The sequence below is a fragment of the Otolemur garnettii genome, unplaced genomic scaffold (genome assembly GCF_000181295.1).
Source record: "Otolemur garnettii isolate 467f Iridium unplaced genomic scaffold, OtoGar3 scaffold00016, whole genome shotgun sequence".
NCBI classification, from domain to species: domain Eukaryota; kingdom Metazoa; phylum Chordata; class Mammalia; order Primates; family Galagidae; genus Otolemur; species Otolemur garnettii.
Genome location: NW_003852411.1, coordinates 12,057,335 through 12,078,588, shown reverse-complemented (window position 1 = coordinate 12,078,588; position 21,254 = coordinate 12,057,335). Strand labels below are relative to the sequence as shown.

Here is a 21,254-nt window from a genome sequence, read left to right as displayed (position 1 = left end):
TGTGTACCTTGCTCAAGTGTGTATGCCCTGCTCAAGTGTGTGTGCCCTGCTCAGGTGTGTGCCCACTCAGGTGTATGCTCTGCTCAGGTGTGTACCTTGCTCAAGTGTGTATGCCCTGCTCAAGTGTGTGTGCCCTGCTCAGGTATGTGCCCTACTCAGGTGTGTGCCCACTCAGGTGTATGCTCTGCTCAGGTGTGTGTGCCCTGCTCTGGTGTGTGTGCCGTGCTCAGGTGTGTGCTCCCTGCTCTGGTGTGTGTGCCCTGCTCAGGTGTGTGCTCCCTGCTCTGGTGTGTGTACCCTGCTCAGGTGTGTGTTCCCTGCTCTGGTGTGTGTACCCTGCTCAGGTGTGTGCTCCCTGCTCAAGTGTGTGTGCCCTGCTCAGGTATGTGCCCTACTCAGGTGTGTGCCCACTCAGGTGTATGCTCTGCTCAGGTGTGTGCTCCCTGCTCAGATGTGTGCACCCTGCTCAGGTGTGTGCTCCCTGCTCTGGTGTGTGTGCCCTGCTCAGGTGTGTGCTCCCTGCTCAGATGTGTGCACCCTGCTCAGATGTGTGAGCCCTGATCAGGTGTGTGTACCCTGCTCGGGTGTGTGTGCCCTGCCCGGGTGTGTGTGCTCTGCTCAGGTGTACAGGTAAGCCCGTGGATTTATGGACTAAATGCAAACATTGCTGTCCATGGAGAAACATGGAAGGAGCATTGTTACAAACCATAGCGCCTGAGCACTGGTCATGGTGCCATCACTGTATGCTCCGTGACCTCAGAGAGAGAAGGGCTTAGGATCTCAGAACCTGCTTCTCCATCTTTGAAATGGGAAGAACGCCCTCTGCCCTTCCTATGCCACAAGGTTATTTGCGAGGTGCACACGAGGTCCCATTCGCATGAGATGGAGATGGTCGTATGCATATACGACCTTGTGTGATTTTAAGAATGAACGTAAACATGGATCCTCGCATGTGTGAGTAGAGAGGTGGAGGGGAGGTTAAAATGTGTGCCCGGTTTGTGTGGGGATTACAGGTGGTCTCTCTTTCGCCTGTGAATACACGTGTGTATGTTCATGTTGGTGTGTGTGCGAGAGAGAATCTTCCCGTACACTTATACTCTGACACATACGCTTCTGGAGGGCTGGTTTTGAATATTTGAGCATTTGCAAATAGATGGTATGATGCGCTTTTTTCCTAGCGGATGTGCACGCTGCCTGTCTAGAGTGTGTGCTTCTATTTCTATATGCTCCCCATGCTTCTCCGCACTCCCGCCCCCACCTGCGCCTCGTTGCATTGCAGGCTGCCGATGCTGGGGGATGTATTCAGCTGAGAAGCTCATGGGCTTCTCCGCAGTGATGTCTGCACCAGTGGGTGCTTCTGGGAAGCCACACACACATGCCCTGTGGCCCTTCCAAACACCCAGAGGGAGGCTCAGATCAGCTGCCTCTGCTCCCTCCAGTGCCTGCCATACCGGACTGCTCTGCAGACATCTGAGCTGTGGCAGTTGTGTGGTGCTAGTGGACCTAGCATGTTTCCTGTTGGAAGGCATCCATTTTATTAGGGAAGGAGTGTAATCACCAACTTCCCAGCTCGAAGTAGGATCCGCTGGGCTGGACTGGGCCTGTCAGTGCAGTGAGTGGGACCAGGTCACTGCGAGGGCATCCCGGATGCGTTGTCCTCTGCCTGAGCACCTGCCCTGTGTGGACAGGCTCATTTTACCAGGTACCCTGTCTGCTTCGACAGATGCTACCCTGTCACTCTGACCTAGTGCTTGGTAGGAATAGTGTGGTATTGGTAGGTATAGAATAGATTTCTCTCTGTATCAAACTAAGAAGGTCAATACTGTGCTTTACCCACCTGAACAGACTGAACCTCCAAAGCCTCTGGATAGGCCACTGCATGGCATAAATTCAGGGGGCACCGCTCACATCCTGGAGCACACGGGTGGTGGCCTGCAGGATGGTGGCACTGCCTTCAGCCATGGGCTGCTTTGCGGCCTCAACAGTATGCATGGCGGAGCCTTTGTCCCCTGCACGTTGGGTGAAACTAAGTCAGGATCTGCTACGGGAGGGGTGAGCCAGGAGTCCCATCCACGTGAATGTGCTGTGCTATCCTGGAAATGACTCGGGAGGGGGAAATACACTCAGCAGAGTGTACAGGCTTTGTCTGAGTAAAGTATCACGAGAACGAAAAAGCGAGTATCTGATGTACTCAATCCTAATACGAGGCCAGTAGATGAACTGATACACACCCACACAAAGGAAAAACTCAATTCAATCCAAGTTGAGGAGGGGGTCGGAGGGAGGGGGTGCAGGGCAGGGGAGAAGGGGAGGGATATGCTCCCCCTAATGAGCACAATGTAGGGGTACATGACATACCTCCTGGGTGCTGGACACCACTACAACAGGGACTGTGTCTAACAAATGCAAACATTGTAACCTGATCATTTGTACCCTCATATTCATTTGAAATTTAAAAAAAAAATGTTTACAGGATTTCTAGAGGGTATGCAGGTGACAGTGTGAGTGCCTGCAGGGCATGCCGTCTGAGCATCTGAGCTGAGCAGTATGGCCTGGCACGGCCCTGTGTCTCTGCATGTGTGCTTACAAACGAGATCCATGTATTTGCACATAGCAAGGAGCCCACAGTCACTCTGTTGGAGAGTTGCAGGATGGGAATTGCCAGAGGGCGAGCAGGCACACCGAGAACCAGTGGACATGCAGGGGACCTTCTCTGGAAATCTGCTGGTGGCTGTGGGGCGTAAAGTTCCTAGAGGCTAGGGTGAACTGAACCTGTCCGTTTTTCTTTCCCAGAAGAGAAAGAAGGAGAAGACACCACATGTCGATGTGGGAGCCACGCAGCAGCCACCTGTATGTGTGTACCGGTTTGCGTGTTTGTGAGTGGTTACGTGTGGCGTGGGGACAGTGTGTCTTGGTCCTTGCTCTGGACAAAGTGGCACTAGGTGTGCATGTCCGTGTGTGCCATGGTGTGTGCGTGTGTGTTCCGTGCACACGGTCTGTGGGTATGCCCCTCTGCACTTTCCCACGTGTGCTTATTTCAATGTGTGTCTACAGTACATGACCCCGTGTGCCGTTCACTCATCTGTTTGGCCCGAGTAGGCATCTGTTGGTGTTGGTGATTAGTGTTGGGGGGGCGTAACTTTCACGCAGGCAGCTGTGCACAGCTATGCGTGGGCCTCGTGAGGGTGCGTGTGGGTACATGTGTGTGTCCCCTTAGTGTGTAGGTGTGCGCCCACAGGCACAGGTGAGGGAAGGAGCAGGTGACTTCCCTTTGCCCAGGGAGCCCACTCCTGTGTATGCCTCTTGTCCACGTGCTCCTGCTACCACATCAGTGCTCACCAAGACCCCCACACTGAGTATTGCACAGTGGGTTTAAGTATGAGTAGATGGGGGTCTCTGCATGTACATCTGTGGTTTCCATTAGCTACTGTGGCAGAGACCCACAGCTGAGACTTCCTACCAAGACTGCTTGCCACTGTTCTCACCTTTGCTAGTACCAAGCAGCCCTTGTTACTCCAGGCTGTGGTGTGAGAGGGAAAGAGGAGGAAGGGGAGAGGAGGAGGGAAGGTCTCTGACTTCAAATCAAGGGCACCGAGTATGCACAGGCTGATGCCAGGAAAGCAAGGAGAGCAGGAGGTGAAGGTGTGGCAGGCCTCTGTGCTTGGAGCTCAGTCCTGGGCAGATCCTTGCCCCAGCCCTCAGCTGCTGCAAAGCCCCCGGCCGCAGGCGCAGCGGACGACCCACTCACGCGTGGCCCACCCTGTTCCGCACATCTTTCTGTGCTTCCTGTCTGCAGGTCCTGGGCGCTCCCATTTGCTCCCCCCGCCTTGTGTCCCACCCTCTCCACACCCCGGTGGCTGCCCTCCCCGCCCACAGCTGGAGGGTCTAACCGCAGCCCTCGCCTCTCCCCTTTGCTAGGCGGGAGCGGAGGCGCCGACACCACATGTCGGTGTGGGAGCAGCGCACCAGCCAGCTGAGGAGGCACATGCAGATGTCCAGCCAGGAGGCCCTCAATAAGGAGGAGGCCCCGCCGATGAATCCCCTGAACCCCCTCAACCCACTGAGCCCTCTCAACCCGCTCAACGCTCACCCCAGCCTTTACCGGAGACCCAGGGCCATCGAGGGCCTGGCCCTAGGCTTGGGCCTGGAAAAGTGCGAGGAGGAGCGCATCAGCCGTGGGGGGTCCCTCAAGGGGGACGGAGGGGACCTGTCTAGCACCCTGGACAACCAGAGGAGCCCCTTGTCCCTGGGCAGACGGGAGCCTCCGTGGCTGTCCAGGCCTTGTCACGGGAACTGTGACCCAACCCAGCAGGAGGCCGGGGGAGGAGAGGCCACCGTAACCTTCGAGGACAGGGCCAGGCACAGGCAGAGTCAGCGGCGCAGCCGGCATCGCCGTGTCCGGACGGAAGGCAAGGAGTCTGCCTCGGCTTCCCGGAGCAGGTCTGTCAGCCAGGAGCGGAGTCTGGATGAAGCTGGGCCTGCTGATGCGGAGAAGGACCACGAGCCCAGGGGTAGCCACGGGGGCAAGGAGCCAACCATCCAGGAAGAGCGAGCTCAGGATTTGAGGAGGTAACTGAGTCATAGGAGTGCCCTGGACATACGTAGCAGAGGCTGATGTTAGGAATTCTTCAGTGTAAGACTGTCCTAGCTTCAGTTTCCCCTTTTATGAAATGGAGATGGTACTGATGGGCCCTTTATAAGGCATGAGTAGATATAACAGGCTAAGTTATAAGTAGATAAAATAGGATAAGTCCCCCTGAAAATTAGGCTCTGTCCTTCCAGGCCATCTCCTGTTGGAAGTGGGTTGTGGGTAGATGGCCAGAAATACAGCAGCAGATGTGGTCCCAGGTCTCGTCTCTTGTCTTCCTGGCAGGGTGGGGTGGAGGGCAGTGGAGGCCACGTGCTCTCTAACAGCCCGCTTGAGCTGCCCTGCCTGCGCTCCTTGCCAGGCACATCAGCCACTTGGCCAGGGCTTCTCAGCACTCCCACCTCACCATCTCCCATAGGACTAACAGCCTGATGGTGGCCAGAGGATGTGGGCTGGCAGGAGCCCTTGAGGAGGCTGACACACACCCAGGGCTGCCGCACTCCGAGCTGGATGCAAGGAAGGGCACAGCACTCACAGAGGAGCCAGAAGGCAGCAGCGAGCAAGCCCTGCTGGGGGACGTGCAACTGGACATGGGCCGGGCCGTCAGCCAGAGCGAGCCTGACCTCTCCTGCATCACAGCTGGCAAGGACAAGGCCACCACCGAGAGCACCAGTGTCGCTGTCTCCATCCCTGACGTGGGCCCCTTGGTGGACTCGACAGTGGTGCATAGTGAGAGCACATCCTGGTCCCCTCCATCCATCCCCTGTACTGCTGCGGCTGGGGACATCAGCCTCTGGTCATTCTGACAGGCCTGCTCAGAAAGCACCCCTGCCAGAAGTAAATCATTCTTCAGCAAGTAGAAGTTAGTGACAATTGTCTCCTAGTGTGCAGGGCAAAAAATAAGTAAGAGTGTCCCCAGTCTTAAATTTTGCCCCTAAAATTTCCTGAAGCTTTTGGTCCCCATGACCACCCTGGAGTTTTCAGAGTGATCACGTGTAACTTGGCACCCAGTTATGTAGTCAATGAACAGATTCAGTGTACACATATTTGATGGCGTTCCCTGTTCTCTCCAAGGAGCTCTGCTGCCAGGCAAGGTGGGGAGCCCTGTGGATGGTGTCAGGACAGCACTTTCTGGCCCTGGCTCTGCTCAGTGAGTGGCCTCAGAAAAAACCTGTGTCTCTCGAGGCCTCTGTTTGTCATCTGTAAAGTGAGACTGTTGAACTATGTGACCTCCGAGGCCTTTCCCTGTACTAACATTTTATGATTCTATTACTCTTATCAACCCTTTTCTCCTAGGAGCTTTTAGTCACAAGTTCTCTGTTCTCTCCATCACAGTTCACTCAGGCAGCAGATACTAGCTAGGAAACCTTAAAGGGAAGCACAGCAAAAAGGGTGCTTCATCTACTATCCCATCCCTGCCCTGCCTCTCGCCCAGTCCCTGCGTGAATCCCACCTGCGGCCCCATGATCTCGGAATCGTGACCCCCCTGCTGTCTTCCTCCTCCTTTGTCCATCTTCTTTTCCCGTGACGGTCTTCTCCTCTCCTTGTTTTCCTTTCTCCCACTGCTCCATCTCCCTCCCCATCCCTCACATTCTCTACCCTCAGAATGCCCACACTGCTTTAAAGATTGAAACCTCCCATGCCCAGAGATTCCAGAGCCCCAGACTTCAGCCTCTCTTGGTGTCTGCTTTTGTGCCCTAATGAATAAGAAGCGTTTTGGACCTTCTTTGATGAGAAACAACATTAAGAACAACACGCTCTTCCCTCCACTCCCATTTCAGGGCTACTCAGGGCCTTGGGTGAGATAAGAGCATGTTATGGAAGGCTTTGGGATACTGTCTAGGACTTACCTTTTAGAAGGCCCCCCTGTGGGCCAGGACCACAGAGGTCCACAGCTGGCCCAGAGGTCCAGGGTGGAGCCATCACTGAGCAGTCAGCTGACTGAGTCCCTTTCCCCACTCAGATAACCTCAGGCTCTTGCCAACTTAACCCACACTGTGACTTGAGTACAGAAACAGAGCAGCAGCCTAAGAGCGCCACATGACCTCTTCCTCCGTCCTTCCCCTCCTGGAATGCAGTCATGGAGCATATTCACATGAATATTGCATGCTCATTTCTCCATTCATCACGGCTAGAAAAAGCACAGGCAGAAAGGCAGCTGCAAACCGAGTGATAGTTTCTTAAAATCTTCCACTGCAGTGTGAGTTCATTGAAAGGATGGAGGATTTGGAGTTGGGAACCCACACTAGCTATCTGGCCTTAGGAAAATTTCTCAAATTTCCTGCAGTTCAATTTTCCCCATAATAATACATGCTTCTCAGGGTACACTGATGTGAAAATTCTCTAAGTGAATGTATACAAAGACTCTAGCGTTCAGCTGTAAAATCTAAACTTCACAAACTTTACAACAGAAACACCTTTCTATGTACCAGATCATAAAAGTTCCACGGTAAAAGGGGACCCATGATGATTATCGTTTATATGACATAGCAGGCTATTCCTCAAAACATTTGAGTGAGGATGAGGATAAGGAGAGAAGAAGAGTGAGTACCCCAAAGCCTATAGGGATGTCCCCTGGGCCCTTCTTATCTTCTCTGTGCATCCCCAGCTGGGCGCGACGGGGCCATTCCCACACATAGCAAAGTTTCTGAAGATACCATGGTCCTCTTGCAGTTAGCAATAAGACTGATGGAGAAGCCAGTCCCCTGAAGGAGGCAGAGATCAAAGAGGATGAGGAGGAAGTAGAGAAGAAGAAGCAGAAGAAGGAGAAGCGTGAGACAGGCAAAGCCATGGTGCCCCACAGCTCTATGTTCATCTTCAGCACCACCAACCCGTAAGACACCCTGGCACTGCCCTCCCCAGGGGAGGGCCTGGGGACCCAACCCGGGCTGTGTCCTAGGACAGGGTAATGGGGAGAAGAAGGGCCCCTAGTCACTTTCCTGAGCCTTCCCTGTCCAATGTGGCCAGACACTGGGCACCCACTGAGGTGGGTCATTAAGCTAAACAGCCTCTGACCTCCGCCCGTAGTCTCAAGAGTAGCTCAAGGCAGGATAGCATGAGAAACTTTATGAGATAAGGACCTTTTACCTATTCTTTGATCAGGAGGTGGCAAGGAGGAAGGAAGTGACACATTTGAGAATGTGTCACCAAATATTCCAAGAAGTAAGATGAGCCTAGAATGACCAGATCATCCACTGGAATCTAAGCGTTTAGGTCTCACTGGCCTACAGGTAGATATTTGAAATGGGCATGCTTGTCAGAGCAGAGGTAGGGGCATGAAGTAGGGGGGAGGGAAGAGAAGAGTCTGGACAGTTAGAGTAAGGAAGGAGGGAATTTGGAAAGACAAGCTGCCTTCTGTGTTGGCTACGAGTGAGGTGTACAGGTACACCAGCCTCTGAGAGTAGGAAGTGGTCAAGTGAGTGCATTCAGGTGCACTGCCAAGGGAGAAGCCAGGCCTGGGGTTAAGGTATGTTAGGTCATCCATGGTTAGAGAATGTAGAAGATAGTTTGATTAGAATAACCTGGGATTCATGAAAACCTGGGACTGCTTTAGTCAGGAATCTTAGAATCAAGATCTATTTTTATTTTTCTTAGTTATTTATAATTTCCTGGGGATGTCCCAGTTTCCTTATAGTAGGAGAGCAGACCCTGAGCTACAGTGGAGGGCACCTTGTAGCTGCCCGGGTTTGTTGCCTGCTGCTGACTGCAGCTCGTGGCTCAGACGTGCTTGTGGATAATACATCTTGGCTTGCGTGCTGCAGCCTCTAACCAATCTGATTACCTCCCTCCACTGGGGCTTTAAATCAAGGGTGGTGCCCAAGAAATTAAATTGCTCTCCCTGGCAGCTTCCTTTGGCGAGGGAGGGCCTGGCTGTCTGGAAGAGGCTTGTGCCTATGGGGGTGGGGTGGGGAGTAGGAGGGATGGATTTGGGAGGGGAGCGGTCAGCTCAGCAGGGCTCACCCCACCCCACAGGATCCGCAGGGCCTGCCACTACATTGTGAACCTGCGCTACTTTGAGATGTGCATCCTCCTGGTGATTGCAGCCAGCAGCATCGCCCTGGCGGCAGAGGACCCTGTCCTGACCAACTCGGAGCGCAACAGGGTGGGTGCTCAGGGTCCACTTGCCAACCTCTACAGTGCCCTGCCACCTGTCCCATCCCAGCCCCTCCCTCCAGCCGCTGCATCCCAGCACTAGAGGTGAACCAAGTCAGTAGGAAGTGCACTGGGAAATGAGGAAGGACTGAGGAAGGATCTCCTCCTCTCCCTCAGTGTGAAGTGTGAGCTATTCCCGGATCCTTCCCCCTGTGCTGCATGGCCACCCATGTGCTACACTAGGGGTTGGACACCAGATCCAGCCAGGCCCTGACAGACATCTGCAGCCACTGTGGGCTTGCATTCAGCCTAGTGTCAGGAATGATGTATGTGGAGTGTGATTGCAACATTTCTTGGGTTCCCCAAGTCTATGGCAGAAGATAGGAAGAAGGTGAGGGATTTCTAGGTCCTGAACAGCACTGGAGAGAGGAGTTTGTGGAAACAATTCAGACCCAAGAGTTTAAGTTCTGGCCAAGGAAGAACAGCCAAGGACTGGCTCTAGTAGACTCCCTGGTCCTGTCCCTCTTACGTCGGTCCCTCATTCCAGCGGTTTTGATTCCAAGCCTTGGTTCTGAGGCAGAGGTTGGGGGATCAGGGTGGGCTGGCAAGACAGTATGTAGCCGGGTGGCCACACATGGTCCTCTTTCTCTCCACTGTATGTCCTATAGGTCCTGAGGTATTTTGACTACGTTTTCACTGGCGTGTTCACCTTTGAGATGGTCATAAAGGTAAAGCCTCTGAAGTAAACCTGGGCTCCAGGATTGGGATGGGTCACCTGTCTGCTACCCTAAGATAGGGCCCTTCCCACCCTGCCACCAACTAGCCAATGACAGACCTCTAGAGAGCGTCTGCCACTTCTTATCTAGCCTTATAACCCGGAGCAAATAAATCTATCTTGTAAGACATGATTGCCAGTGTGTGTGGATGTGGCCAGAGCAGCAGGCGTGTAGGCAGGTATGGGGACTGCACTCCCCTGCCAATGCATCCTAGTTGAACCTGGGTGTGTGCCGAGGCCACTACCCTAATACTCTACAAACCTGTCTTGTCCCTAGTCTCACTCACAGGGGATTTTACCCATCTGTGCCTATGTAGCAATGCCTGGTACTCTGAGGCCCCAGTGAAAGGAGAGATATGGCAGGGCTCTGGATGGCCAAGGAGTCTAGCAGACCCTGCGTGGCTAGAAAAGGAGTCTCAGGCCTCAGTTCCATGGATATAGATAGCCTATTGGACCCACCCTCTCACTCCTCGGGTCCCAGCGTAGGATAGATCGTGGAGATGGTGGCAGTAGAGCCATGGCCCCATGAAGCAGAGTTCAGGGCAAGTGCCGCTCACCTCCCAGGCTCATCTGTGCTGTCACATGCTCCTTCTGCAGATGATCGACCAGGGCTTGATCCTGCAGGACGGGTCCTACTTCCGAGACCTGTGGAACATCCTGGACTTTGTGGTGGTGGTTGGTGCATTGGTGGCCTTTGCTCTGGCGTAAGTGGCTCTTTTCTTGCTCAGTTCCCTTCCCTCCCCTCTTCCTGGAGTCTCTGGCTAATTTGAGGCCTTCTCTAGAGGGAAGGGGAGACACACAGAGAGTGTTGCTCAAGAGTGCTGCCCTGTTGTCTGCTGCAGAGCTCCGGACAGCCTTGCGGCTCTAGCTCCTGTACCCCAAGTGGCAGGAACCGGAGGATGAGGAGGGCAAAGTCCAGGCCCCACGATCCTTTCTTGGAGATAAGTGAGCTTAGACACTGGCTGCGTGGGCAGTGCTTCCACGCGCCCAGGGGCGGACCCAGAGACTTCTGATTTCTATGCCTGTTCACGCCTATGTCTGTCAGTTAAGGAAGCAGCTTGAAAGGAAAAGGGATGCAGAGGGTAGAGCAGAGTTGGGGATCACAGGGTTAGGCATGTGGGGCTTTTCTGCCCATGAGCAGAGGTAAACAAGAGCTTCTGCACATATTAATATGCTTAATCTCCAAAAGGAAAGACTTTGCAAACCTTCTTTGGTAATACACTTAGGAAAACAGTCTTAAGCCATTCAGCCAACTAAATCACGTTCATTACGTTTGGGTTTTTTTTAATTCACACACCAATCCAGCTGTAGCAGGTTTTCAGTCACCTTCTAACACTTCCTGTGGAATTCAGACAAGTGAAGGGCTCTTCTGGCCCTCCAGAGTATAGCTGGGAAATAGAGATGCTTGTTCCTAACCAGATGTGTTCAGTGCCCCAGTGGGATGAATGACAGCCTTGGGGCTCTGTCTGCACTGTGCTCCATCCTCAGCAACCTGATCCTCTTCCAGGTGGCGTGATAGTATTCCCTGAGATGCCCCTATGCCTCTCTGAATATGGGGGGGGGGGGGCATGCCAGCTAAGCAAGGCTGAAAGCACCAGGCGGCAGAAGGAAAGCCTTTGGGAGCTGCTGTCACTGATGGCAGCTGCAAAAGGAACAAAATACCTCCACAGGTTTGCCCGTCCCTGGTTAGGAAGGGATCCTGCATCCCACCTTGTCCCCAAGCACCATGTGCTTCCCTCACTCATCCTTACTGGCAGAAGAGGTGGGTGAGACTTAAGAAGGCATGTTCCTCACGTGACCTAGGGCAGGAGGCCTCTGTCTGTCAGTAGAAGAGGTGAAAGGAGAGCCCCACAGGAGAGCAGAGCTGCATATGGTATGTGACCCTGAGATGGGCTGGCAAGTGCGGTAACTCCAGGATCCCTTGTCCCTGTGTGCAATAGTGTGCTCACCCATTCGAGTCATGTGGAATCACTTTTGCCCCTCCCGAAAAGAAAGCTTCCTATTGGAGCTAGTTGGATGGTCCCGGGGAAATTTCACAAAAGCTCGGTATTTTCTCATCCGAGCCCTGTCCAGATTCTCACAGCAAGATGAAAAGAAAGGCAACTCTGGCTCTCCCAAGGGGACCTCCAGGTCCTCCTCTTCTTGGAAAGATGCATTAAAGTCTGCCTTTGTCCTTAGTAGAACCACCTTTTTAATTAGAGATAAATATTATCTGGGTTTTTAAAAGGTCAAGTTCCCTTCTCATCTTATCAGTTTCATTTGCATACATTAGTCACTATATTATTATTCTTATTTTGATCTTACCAAAATAATTTGTCTCTCTTTGAAGGCTAAAGGCCAAGGAGAGAGAATCATCTAGGAAAATACCTACTGTGTCCCTAGGAAGAACAGATCCCTTTGGGGTGACAAGGCAGAGAGGCCAGAGAGGCAGGGTTTGTGGAGTCAGCCAGGCCCTCACTTAAGTCTCGGCCCCTCCGTGTTCCAGCGCTGTGTTCTCAAACCACACAGTAATATATTAACCTTTCTAATTCCAGTTTCTTGCCTCTAAAATGGAGATAAAATAATGTACTTAAAGTGCATAGCACAGAGCCTGACAAAATGTGAGTGATCAACGAATGTTCATCCCCTTCCTTTTTCCATTCTCCATCACATCAGGAAGTCCAAATATAGGAGCACAGTGTGTACTGATGTACAGTGCATGCAAAGAGTTGGAAATGTGTGCGGCTGGTCCAAGAGCTCATTGGACCACACCCCACACACACCTGTGCCTGTGTACCTGGTAACCAGGCCTAAGTGTTGGGGCCAGTAAGGGGAAGGGGTACATCTTATTTTATGCTATTTTATGTTGCATTGTTTTATTTTCTTAGAGGTAAGATCTCGCTATATTGCCCAGGCCGATCTCCTGGCATCAAAAGATCCTGCCACCTCATCCTCCCAAGTAGCTAGGACTGCAGGTGTGTGCCACCACGGCCAGTGTAGGAGCTGCCTTCTAGAGGAAGCCTGTTCACACCTGCCCCACGTCCACAGTCTAGCTGTCTCTCCCCAGATCCAGAGCAGTGATGACATGCTGTAGGTTGTCATTTGTCTTGTTCTTTCTTTGTGCCCTTTGAAACATGGCGGTGGTGGCTTTGGTGCTGGTGGCAGGGGAAACCTTAACAGCCCTGGAGCTGAAGCCTCTCTGTTGGTCCTCAGACCAGGTACAGTGCAGGGGACGCCAGGAGCCCCTTGTTCTGGGGTCTGGGCTTATGTGATGGATTGAGGGTTATGATCCATCACTTGCTTTCAGTGATGTCATCTCTTAGACTCTCTCTTCATTTCTCACTGAAATGTAGATGGACTTGCCTACCCTCCTCCATCCATTCTCTCTTTTGTCATCATCCCTCCGAGCTTACCATGCCCATTCCCGCTTTCCTTTCTCTGCTCGTGGAATAGACCCCCACTCTCGCCTCCTCTGGCCACCATCAAGTTCGCGGAGGCCCAGGTAACGCTTCCTCTCACTCCTATGCCGTGCTTCCTACCTCTGCTCTGCCCCTCTCCTCATGAGTGGCTCCAGAGAATTCAGCTCGCCCATCACTTTGATAGGGTTAGCCAGAGCTCCACCTGCCAGCAGAGAGAGGGTCTGACCTGGGGCAGAGGGTGGGGTGAAGTCCCTGAGCCTGTGCGCTTCCTGGCCAGGGGGCTCAGGTCAGCAGGAAGCTGAATGTGAGTTTGTCTGCAGGCTTAGTAAGTGTCTCTCTCCTCAAGGTTATAACTTTCATTGTCATGTCTGTATAATCCCATGTATTTGCCCCTGTGAATGTCCACCCTTCAGATATCCTTACCCCTGTCCCAGTCTCTTTCTGTCCTTGAAATTGAACCTTGCCTTGCTCAGGAGGCTTCTGCAAAGGCTATTGTTTAATCAACTTGAGCTACGGATGGTGGTTGCCATAGTAGCATCTTTATGTGGCTCCTCAGAAACCAGAGGTGACTTGGCATTCCTTCCACCACTGCCAGCCAGAGCCATCTCAGCACTCAGTCCAACTCCCAAGAGCAGTGCCCTTCCCAAGGGGAGGGGATGACCTCTAGCTGAATTCTCAAAGAAAGCTGCATTGTCCCCCAAGTCCTTCCCCTGCAGAGGTCTGCACCTGCCATCATGTATGTTTTCTATAAGCATATATGTTGTTTATGTAGTGACTGGAGAGAAATCTGTTCTCCACAGCTACATATGTCAAATAAAGCGATTCTTTATAATGTAAACCTGACAAATTCTGTTTGGAAACTTTATAGACTTTGAGGAGGAAGGGGATTTATTTTATATGTGTGGACATTACCACTGGGTAAAAAATAAATGGAAAGATATTGCAACTTTTGTGTTCTTTTGCACCCACTTTTACATTATAAAGCATTTATAAGAACACTCGTCTCCTTCCTAAAGCCCAACCTCTCTATAGGGAGGTGGGCAGAGTTTTGGCAAAGTTTGGGTTCAGCACTCCCTTATTCCACCACCCTACAACACCCCACTTACTGGGCCACGTGGAGACGCAGAGTGTTTGCCAACTATAAATGTCCCCAGGTGTGCCTTTTCTACTTTGAGGTTTCAAGAAAAGTCTGGTGAGTGGCTGAATCTATGAAACCTTTCTCTCTTATATTTTTCTTTCTGATGAAACGGCATTCTTCTGTGTGATAATGATTTTCTACTGAAGGACCAGAACCTGCTTTTCCCGATTTCCTCACCCCCTGTTGCCATCTCTTCTGCTTCCCTGCCTCCCGATAGGAGGCTAGAGATGGTTACAGCCTTGGCATTTCTGGGGATCTGCACAGCAGGCACATTCCCTCATTTCCACGTACCCCCAGGGTCAGCTGCCTTGTAGGGGAGTCAGGCCACCATGCAGACTGCATTCATAAGCCTCGAGGGATCCTGCACAGTGAAGATGTGTCTTCAAGCGTCATGCCTTTCACGTGGACAGGCAGGTGGCCAGGGACCACATCTCAGAGGGACAGTGCAGGAGGGGACAGAACTGACATGTGTGTGAGAGGCACCTGCAGCCCTCCCAACCCAGGCCCCTCACCCTTTGTGTTTCCACTGCCCTGCAACGTGTGACTTGCCTTGCTCAACTGAAATCAGCATTGAATTCTAGGAGTAAACTTGCAGCTTATAATTGTTTGTCAGCACAAATGGCTTAGGAGAAAAACAACTAGCAGTTCTGCTCCCATCTCCTCCCCCACTTTGGGACTTACCAGGGCCTGTACATCAGTCAGAGTCACACTGGTGGCTGACGCCAGAGCTTCTTGTTCCCGATTGCCATCGTAGCAGGGCACAAGGTAAGGGCAAGACTCGCTGGCACTCAGGGGATCTGGCTGCCAGCCACACTTGGCCTTTCATTATCCAGTCCTTAGCCAGAAATGAAAAACATGAGTCAATCTGCCTCTTGATGCCAGAAGGAACTGGAGTTCCCACATTAGCTTTTATTACCTTCTTTTCATTGAAGTATGTCACTTTCCTGACACTTGACACCCTGCCCTAGTCGCTGGGATGGATGGGGTTTAGTGAATGCATACAGAACCAGCCACAGCAGCAGAGCTACGCACACAGGCACAGATGATATTAGGTTTGGAAAGTTCCTAAAGAGCCGTAGAATATCCATGGAAACAAGAGAGCAAATGTCTCCCCCTAACCCTGCTGTCTTTCCCTCCTGTCCTTGGCCACCTGTCTAAGGCAGTCCCCTCACACCTCAAGCGCTGCCAATGGCACTGCTTTCTTGACAGCCTCTTTTCCTTAGGAACTGAAAGAGGAGGCTCCCAAAGGAAGCTGTGACTGCACATTAATCTTATAGAAGAGGGAAAGTGGACATGGTCCTGCTCCATGCAAAGAAGACCCATTTACCACTGAGCCAGACAGGCCATCTAGTCCCCCTGCTCCGTGGAAGAGAATGAAGGATTAAAATTAAATTTAGCCGTCAGGTCGCCCATTAACTGTGGATTTAAGATACTGGCTAAAAAGGAATTGGAAATTTCCAGCAGTGAGCAGATATAGAAGGATGTTGTGTTCCTCGAGACTCCAGTTTTAACAGTCACCTCGTGATTGAATTCATGTGACTTCGTTGCGCCCAGGCGTGGACACTAAAGGTTATGAATGCCCATGGGCTGTTGGGGTGCCCACTGTTGTATTATACTATAACTGCCTTGAAAATGGGATTTGGAAGGAACAGAGTGGGAGCCACATGAGAGGAGAGTATGAAAGAAGGGGCTAAGTCTCCAGCCTACCTGCTCTTGGCATTAAGCAAAGCCCCAGCATGCATACTTTTTGGTGAACGCTGGAAAATGTGTTGTCTGTGCCTGTGACATTAGGTGCTACTGTGGAACCGTCTGTAGAATGTGCACTTAGAGACCTTTATCTTATAGAGGCAATGGGTTCAAACACCCTAGCAAGTATTTTTCTTTATTAACAGCAGAAATTGGAGAGATAATTGGTTGTAAATGAGATCTCAGCCTGTGGCCACAGAACCAAGCAAAATGAAATGTTCCAATCAGAGACACAGCCCCATCCTTCTGGTAACCAGGAAGGAGTCTAACCAGAACCTTCACCACTGTTGGGAAAGACCAGTCCTGCCTGATTCGAGAAACCCATCACAGTGCCCTCAAGATATGGAAGCAGGTTTTAGAATAACTTAGATCAGAAGACTTTGTCATGGGACTTTGGAAGTAGCCACCCAGATCATGTGACCTGCCAGCCATTGCTACACACACACAACCTAGAATTACAAATTAGTATCCTGCTGGGGAAATGTATTGGGTAGACTTCAGCTAGCTCCAAGATTATCAACAGATGAGGGGTCTTTGGGTGTATTAAGACTAAGAAGAAAGATAAATAATGTCACTGTTCCCCAGAATGAATGACAAAGCTGCTAAGAGTTGGATGCTTTGCTGTCTCCTGGAGTGTCTCAGTGCTTGGACAAAAATACCTTGTGGTTGGAGTATAGTGCTGTGTATTGCCAAGGAGAGAGTCTGCAAAAGACTCTCATGAATGTTGATGAGCAGCTCACTGAGGTCCACATGCAAGGAGAGGATAAGGCGCCTACCACTTAGTGTAGAGCCAGTGCTCTGGTCACAGAGCAAGGAAAGATGACAGAATAACAATGGATTTAGGGGTCAGGGTGATGCCCAGAGATGCTGGGGCATGGACCAGGAGGAAAAATAGTCCCCAACTAGCGGCAGTGAACAGTGACAAGGTCAAAGTACCCAATTTAAATTCATCATACAAGCAGATGAACCTGGCCTTACTTCCAGGTCCCAGAGAGACAAGCATTTACAATGCAAAGGGGGAAAATTCCTTCTTATTTCCATGAGTCTTTAGAATTTTTAAAGTGCTTTCATTCTCTCTATTTCAACACTGAACGTCCTGTTTTGTGGTTGAGAAGTAGATTGCCCAAAGTTTGACTAGTCTGACTCATTTGGTAAATAGCAAATCCTGCTCTTGAGCAAAGGAGGTGTTCTGCTTTGAAGTTCAGTGTTTTCTCCATGATATTAAGCTCCTGGCTATCTGTGACGTTCGAGTTAGTTCCGACTCCTTAACCCCTATAAACTCAGAGTGGTGGCTTTGTATGGATCTTTCCTTAGTCTCCAGATCCTCCTGTCTCTACCAGGAGACATTCAAAACCTGTAAGCCAGATGTAGAAGGGCATCCCTGAGCTTTTCATCTGTGAGTTTTTCCTCCTATGAACCCTCATAGACTCTCAGCTGATTAAGAGGAGTGAGATGGGTAGCTCAGTATTTGAACTCAGAACTGCAGGTTTCTTTTACTGTTCTCTTCTTTGGTTTAAACCCTTCAGTGGTTCCCATCAGAAAGGCATTATAACATCGTAAATAAGAGCATGGGTTTCAGAGTCAGGCAAACTGAAGTCTGAATCCCAGCACTAGTAATTATGAGCAGCCTCAGCTCTGAACCTTGGCTTCCACTTCTATGAGTGAAAATTTAAAATAACTCACTTTATTTTGGTCCTGTGAGAAATAAGATAAAATATATTTACTTAGTAGTTGTATAATAAATGGTAGCTGTTATTGCCTACCCAGTAGTAGTCCAGACACTTTAGTGAGGCGCTCAGGCTCTGCATGGCCTGACCCCTGCCGCCACCTTGCACCCACAGGAGCCTGGCTATTCCCCTAAGGCGAGAGACTTCTTTACATCCCTGTGTTCTTCCCTCCTGGGCTCATGAGGGAAGGTGGAAGGTCATGACACTTAGAGGAGGGGTTCATCAGAATCTGGTGTCCCTGCTCTTTCCCCCTGGGAGGAGAGTCAGTTACTAGCTGAAATTGGCTTTAGACCATGTGGGAAGGGGACCTGGTAGCCGAAGAGCAAGATTACAGTGAATGATGAGTGATTACGTAAGAAAGATCTGGAGGGCAGCTTGACAATTGAACTGGAAAATTCTTATCTTTTACTGTTGAGACAAGAAAGACATGTGGCTTTTTTTCTTTTCTGGAGAGCAACCAGAAACTTAACCAAATAAGTAGGAAATAAATGATAAAATGGGTGGCCCAATTGAGCAGGACTAGTGCACATCCTGGCATGTGGAATTATCTTCAGATTTTAACATTAGCATCAATTTTAAAACCTGATGAAATTTCACTAATTAGCTAGGCAGTGTAAAAAGAAATTCTGATCATACATTTAGAAGCAAAGACTAGCAAAGTGTTATCAAATGATTGTATTTAAATGATTTATAAAAAGCACATAAATTATTGCCCAACAAATTGCCTCAATTAAAATGTTTGAAGAACTCGTCTTCTTAGTTTGGTAAAACACTTCCCTTGCAATCACGTCAGCTCTGATAATGGCTTAAGTAACTCTCGTAGTGTGGATTTGGGAGCGGGACTTTGGCCTCGTCTGTGTGTAAATTATGATAGATTTTAGTGGCACTAAATTGTGGAGGCTTTTCCTGACTCTATGACTTTGTTATTCAGTACACCTTAAATTTCACATTTTTAAATCAGGATGCAGCACTTTTTTTCTGCAACCATGCAAACTTACAGCTTTTCAGTGGTTCCTGTACAGGAAAAGACTTGATGAAAGCTGCATAGGGCAGTGACAGCTCTTTATTTCACTTTGGGCCTGTGTCTCAGTGCTGTCCTGGCTTAGATCTGTGAGAGTTAGAATGGAACAAAGAGACCCCCCCCCAGTAGTTTGGCAGCCACACTTAGCTGTTAAGATTAGAGGATACCATCAAGAAACCAAAACAAGGAGCACACACACAATGGTGAGAAACCGCCTTTGTTTTGCACTGTGATATTTTTCTAGGAATCAATTATAGAGAGCAAGTTCTGTCCTCCATTCAGATTTGTGGGAGGAGCAAGAAATATTGGGCCTTCCTTCATAAGATGGATATCTGTGAATGTGACCTCTGAAAACCTGTTCAGATTCCACTAGATATGAAGGTCTCCATGAGATGGACTTAGGCTAAGCAGAAGGCTAAAGCCTGGAGTACATGACCCTAGACCACTGCCATAGGTTGACCTCCCACCCTGTTCCCACATATTAGAGATATGGAAGATTTCTCTTCATTTCTACTTAAATACAATCTAGGAAAGAAGGGCAATTTATGTAGGTTTGGGGAAATTTTTCTATCAAATGATTTTGTTTTTGCTGTGGCAACTGGCAATTGTGCTTTTATTTGGGTGTTTGTTTACCTGAGGTCTTTCTTCCCTACTAAACTAGGTAAATTCCAAGATGTTAGCGACCTCATTTGCTCCCAGCTGTATATTCAATACCTAGAACAAAGCCTGACATATAGTAAGGAATCCATAGATGTTTGTTATATGAGTGAATCAAAGTCTATGTAGATGACCTACCACATGTCCTTTCTTGTATGTGAGAAGATGCTGTCATAAGTTAAGGGAAGATATGCCTGCCCTCTGATTAGTTAGAGGTTAGCACATTAAGGATTTAAGGTTTATAAGGCCTTGGGTTTAATTGCCAAATTACAATTCATTTGGTATTTATAGTGAAAACTTACATAATTCCAAATACAGGATCATTTACTGAGTAAATTGGCCATTAGAAGGCTTTGCTTGTGACATGTGGCAGTATAACACAGGTTTGTGGTATCTTGGAAAAAATTAAGAAAAGAAGGGGAAAATATAACCTTTGTAGCAATCAGCAACAAGGAACAAAAGCCCAAATTCTGGAAACTTCTTTGCAGCAGCGGGCCAGGATAGGGAATCGTGGAACACATGTTCACCTGTGACTCAAAGCTCACTCTCTGATCTTGTGCAAGACACATTTTCCCAGGACCTCAGTTTCCTTTGAAGTTACCCAATGGAGATCAGGGGTCTTTTCAGTTCGAAAATTTGGTGAGCTGTTTGAGCCTTGAACCAAAACCTGCTAGTGCAGAGGCTTAGTGGTTAAAAGCCAGAGCTCCACGCATCATGCAGTCTTGAGTTCAAGTCCCAGTTCTACCAGCTAATGCTGGACACTCACTGAACCTCTCTGAATCTCATTTGTGACATGCGCATAGTAATACCTAGGTTGTAAAGTTAGTAGGAGGCTTAAAGATTTGCAACTAGAAGTGCTTACTATAAGTCTGACCCAGAATAAAGAATAAATATTTAAAGAGTTGAAAAGTTCTCATGTCTGTCTCAAAGATATTTATGCTCTGAATTGCTGTTATAAATTTTGGGGATGGGGGGAGTTACTCCTCACCAACAGAGCTGGGCTGATTTTTCTTCCTCAAATTGCATTGTGAATAGCTCATGATGGACAGTTACTCATTTAGCTTATTCTAAGGTAAGCTTGTGGTGTGACATCATGACCTTGACAGACAAATGCCTCTTCCCTCATTTCTAGGTGGTGTAATGATGTTGCTGGTCTAGCTTTTGAGAGGTATCACAGTGGCCTTTTCAGAGTGGTTGCATGTCCCTCTTCACAGGAGACCCTTAAGAAGTGTGGCTATGCCCCTGTGACTGCAAATGCCTTTCCCAAGTTTTCTGGCCCCGAACCGAGCAGGCGCAGTTCCTCTGACCTGGTTTCTCAGAAGTGGAAATGGAGAGAGCTTGTCTGAAGACTACAAAGGAAATGAAAGAAAAAGCCTACGTTTAGAAAACTGCAGTTAAACTAGGCTCTGTGGAGTGAAGTATAATAGCTGGGTGTCCATAGTTAGAGTCAATTTCACTAGTGTTGGCAAATGGCCATTGCCTTTGCAGGTAGGGCCATGGCTGGGACCGTGGCCATGGAGCAAAGGGTGCACTGGCCCCTCCTCTTACAAAGCGTGTGGACTCTGCAAGTGCCAAGGCTGTGGGTGGGGCCCCTTGGGCCTGTGCTTCTTCAGTTTCCTGTCCTTTGTAAGATTCTCTTTTTGCCCACAAAAGTTCTGACTATCTTTCTTCTCCCTCTCCTTTCTTTTTTGTTTTTTGGACTGCACTCTGATTGGATCCTTCATAGGAATGCCTTGGGGTAAATATGTTTGATTTTCTTTGAAGTACAAGGTGCAGGGAGTGGGTGGAAAGAGGAAGAAAGTATGGGTGGGAGAGGAGGAATGGATATATTGAAAAAGGAATGGTGAGCTTATATGAATGGTGAGTTTTCACTGATATTCAAGAAATCAAAAACTAAGAGTCATCAGACCTTCCTGGGAAGAATCATTTTTATTGGTTTGGGTATGTATTTGGCTGGTATGTTGCTTTTATTTTGTTTTATTTTTTCTTTTTTTTTTCTTTCGAGGCAGGGTCTTACTCTGTCACCCTAGGTAAAGTGCTGTAGCATCTTAGCTCATGGTAACCTCAAACTCTTGGGCTTAGGTGATCCCCTTACCTCAGCCTCCAGAGTAG

General features: G+C 49.6%; 1 protein-coding gene across 1 annotated transcript in view; it reads left to right on the top strand.

Annotated features, from left to right (window-relative positions):
• Nucleotides 1-21,254, top strand: part of CACNA1E (calcium voltage-gated channel subunit alpha1 E) — an 87,887-nt gene that overhangs the window by 14,553 nt on the left and 52,080 nt on the right. Inside the window, exons 11-17 of the mRNA XM_023510804.1 lie at nucleotides 3,919-4,569; nucleotides 5,007-5,317; nucleotides 7,262-7,421; nucleotides 8,561-8,690; nucleotides 9,349-9,408; nucleotides 10,053-10,159; nucleotides 20,869-20,880. Of these exons, the coding sequence (XP_023366572.1) occupies nucleotides 3,919-4,569; nucleotides 5,007-5,317; nucleotides 7,262-7,421; nucleotides 8,561-8,690; nucleotides 9,349-9,408; nucleotides 10,053-10,159; nucleotides 20,869-20,880 (1,431 nt within the window). The remainder of the gene's footprint in view (nucleotides 1-3,918; nucleotides 4,570-5,006; nucleotides 5,318-7,261; nucleotides 7,422-8,560; nucleotides 8,691-9,348; nucleotides 9,409-10,052; nucleotides 10,160-20,868; nucleotides 20,881-21,254) is intronic.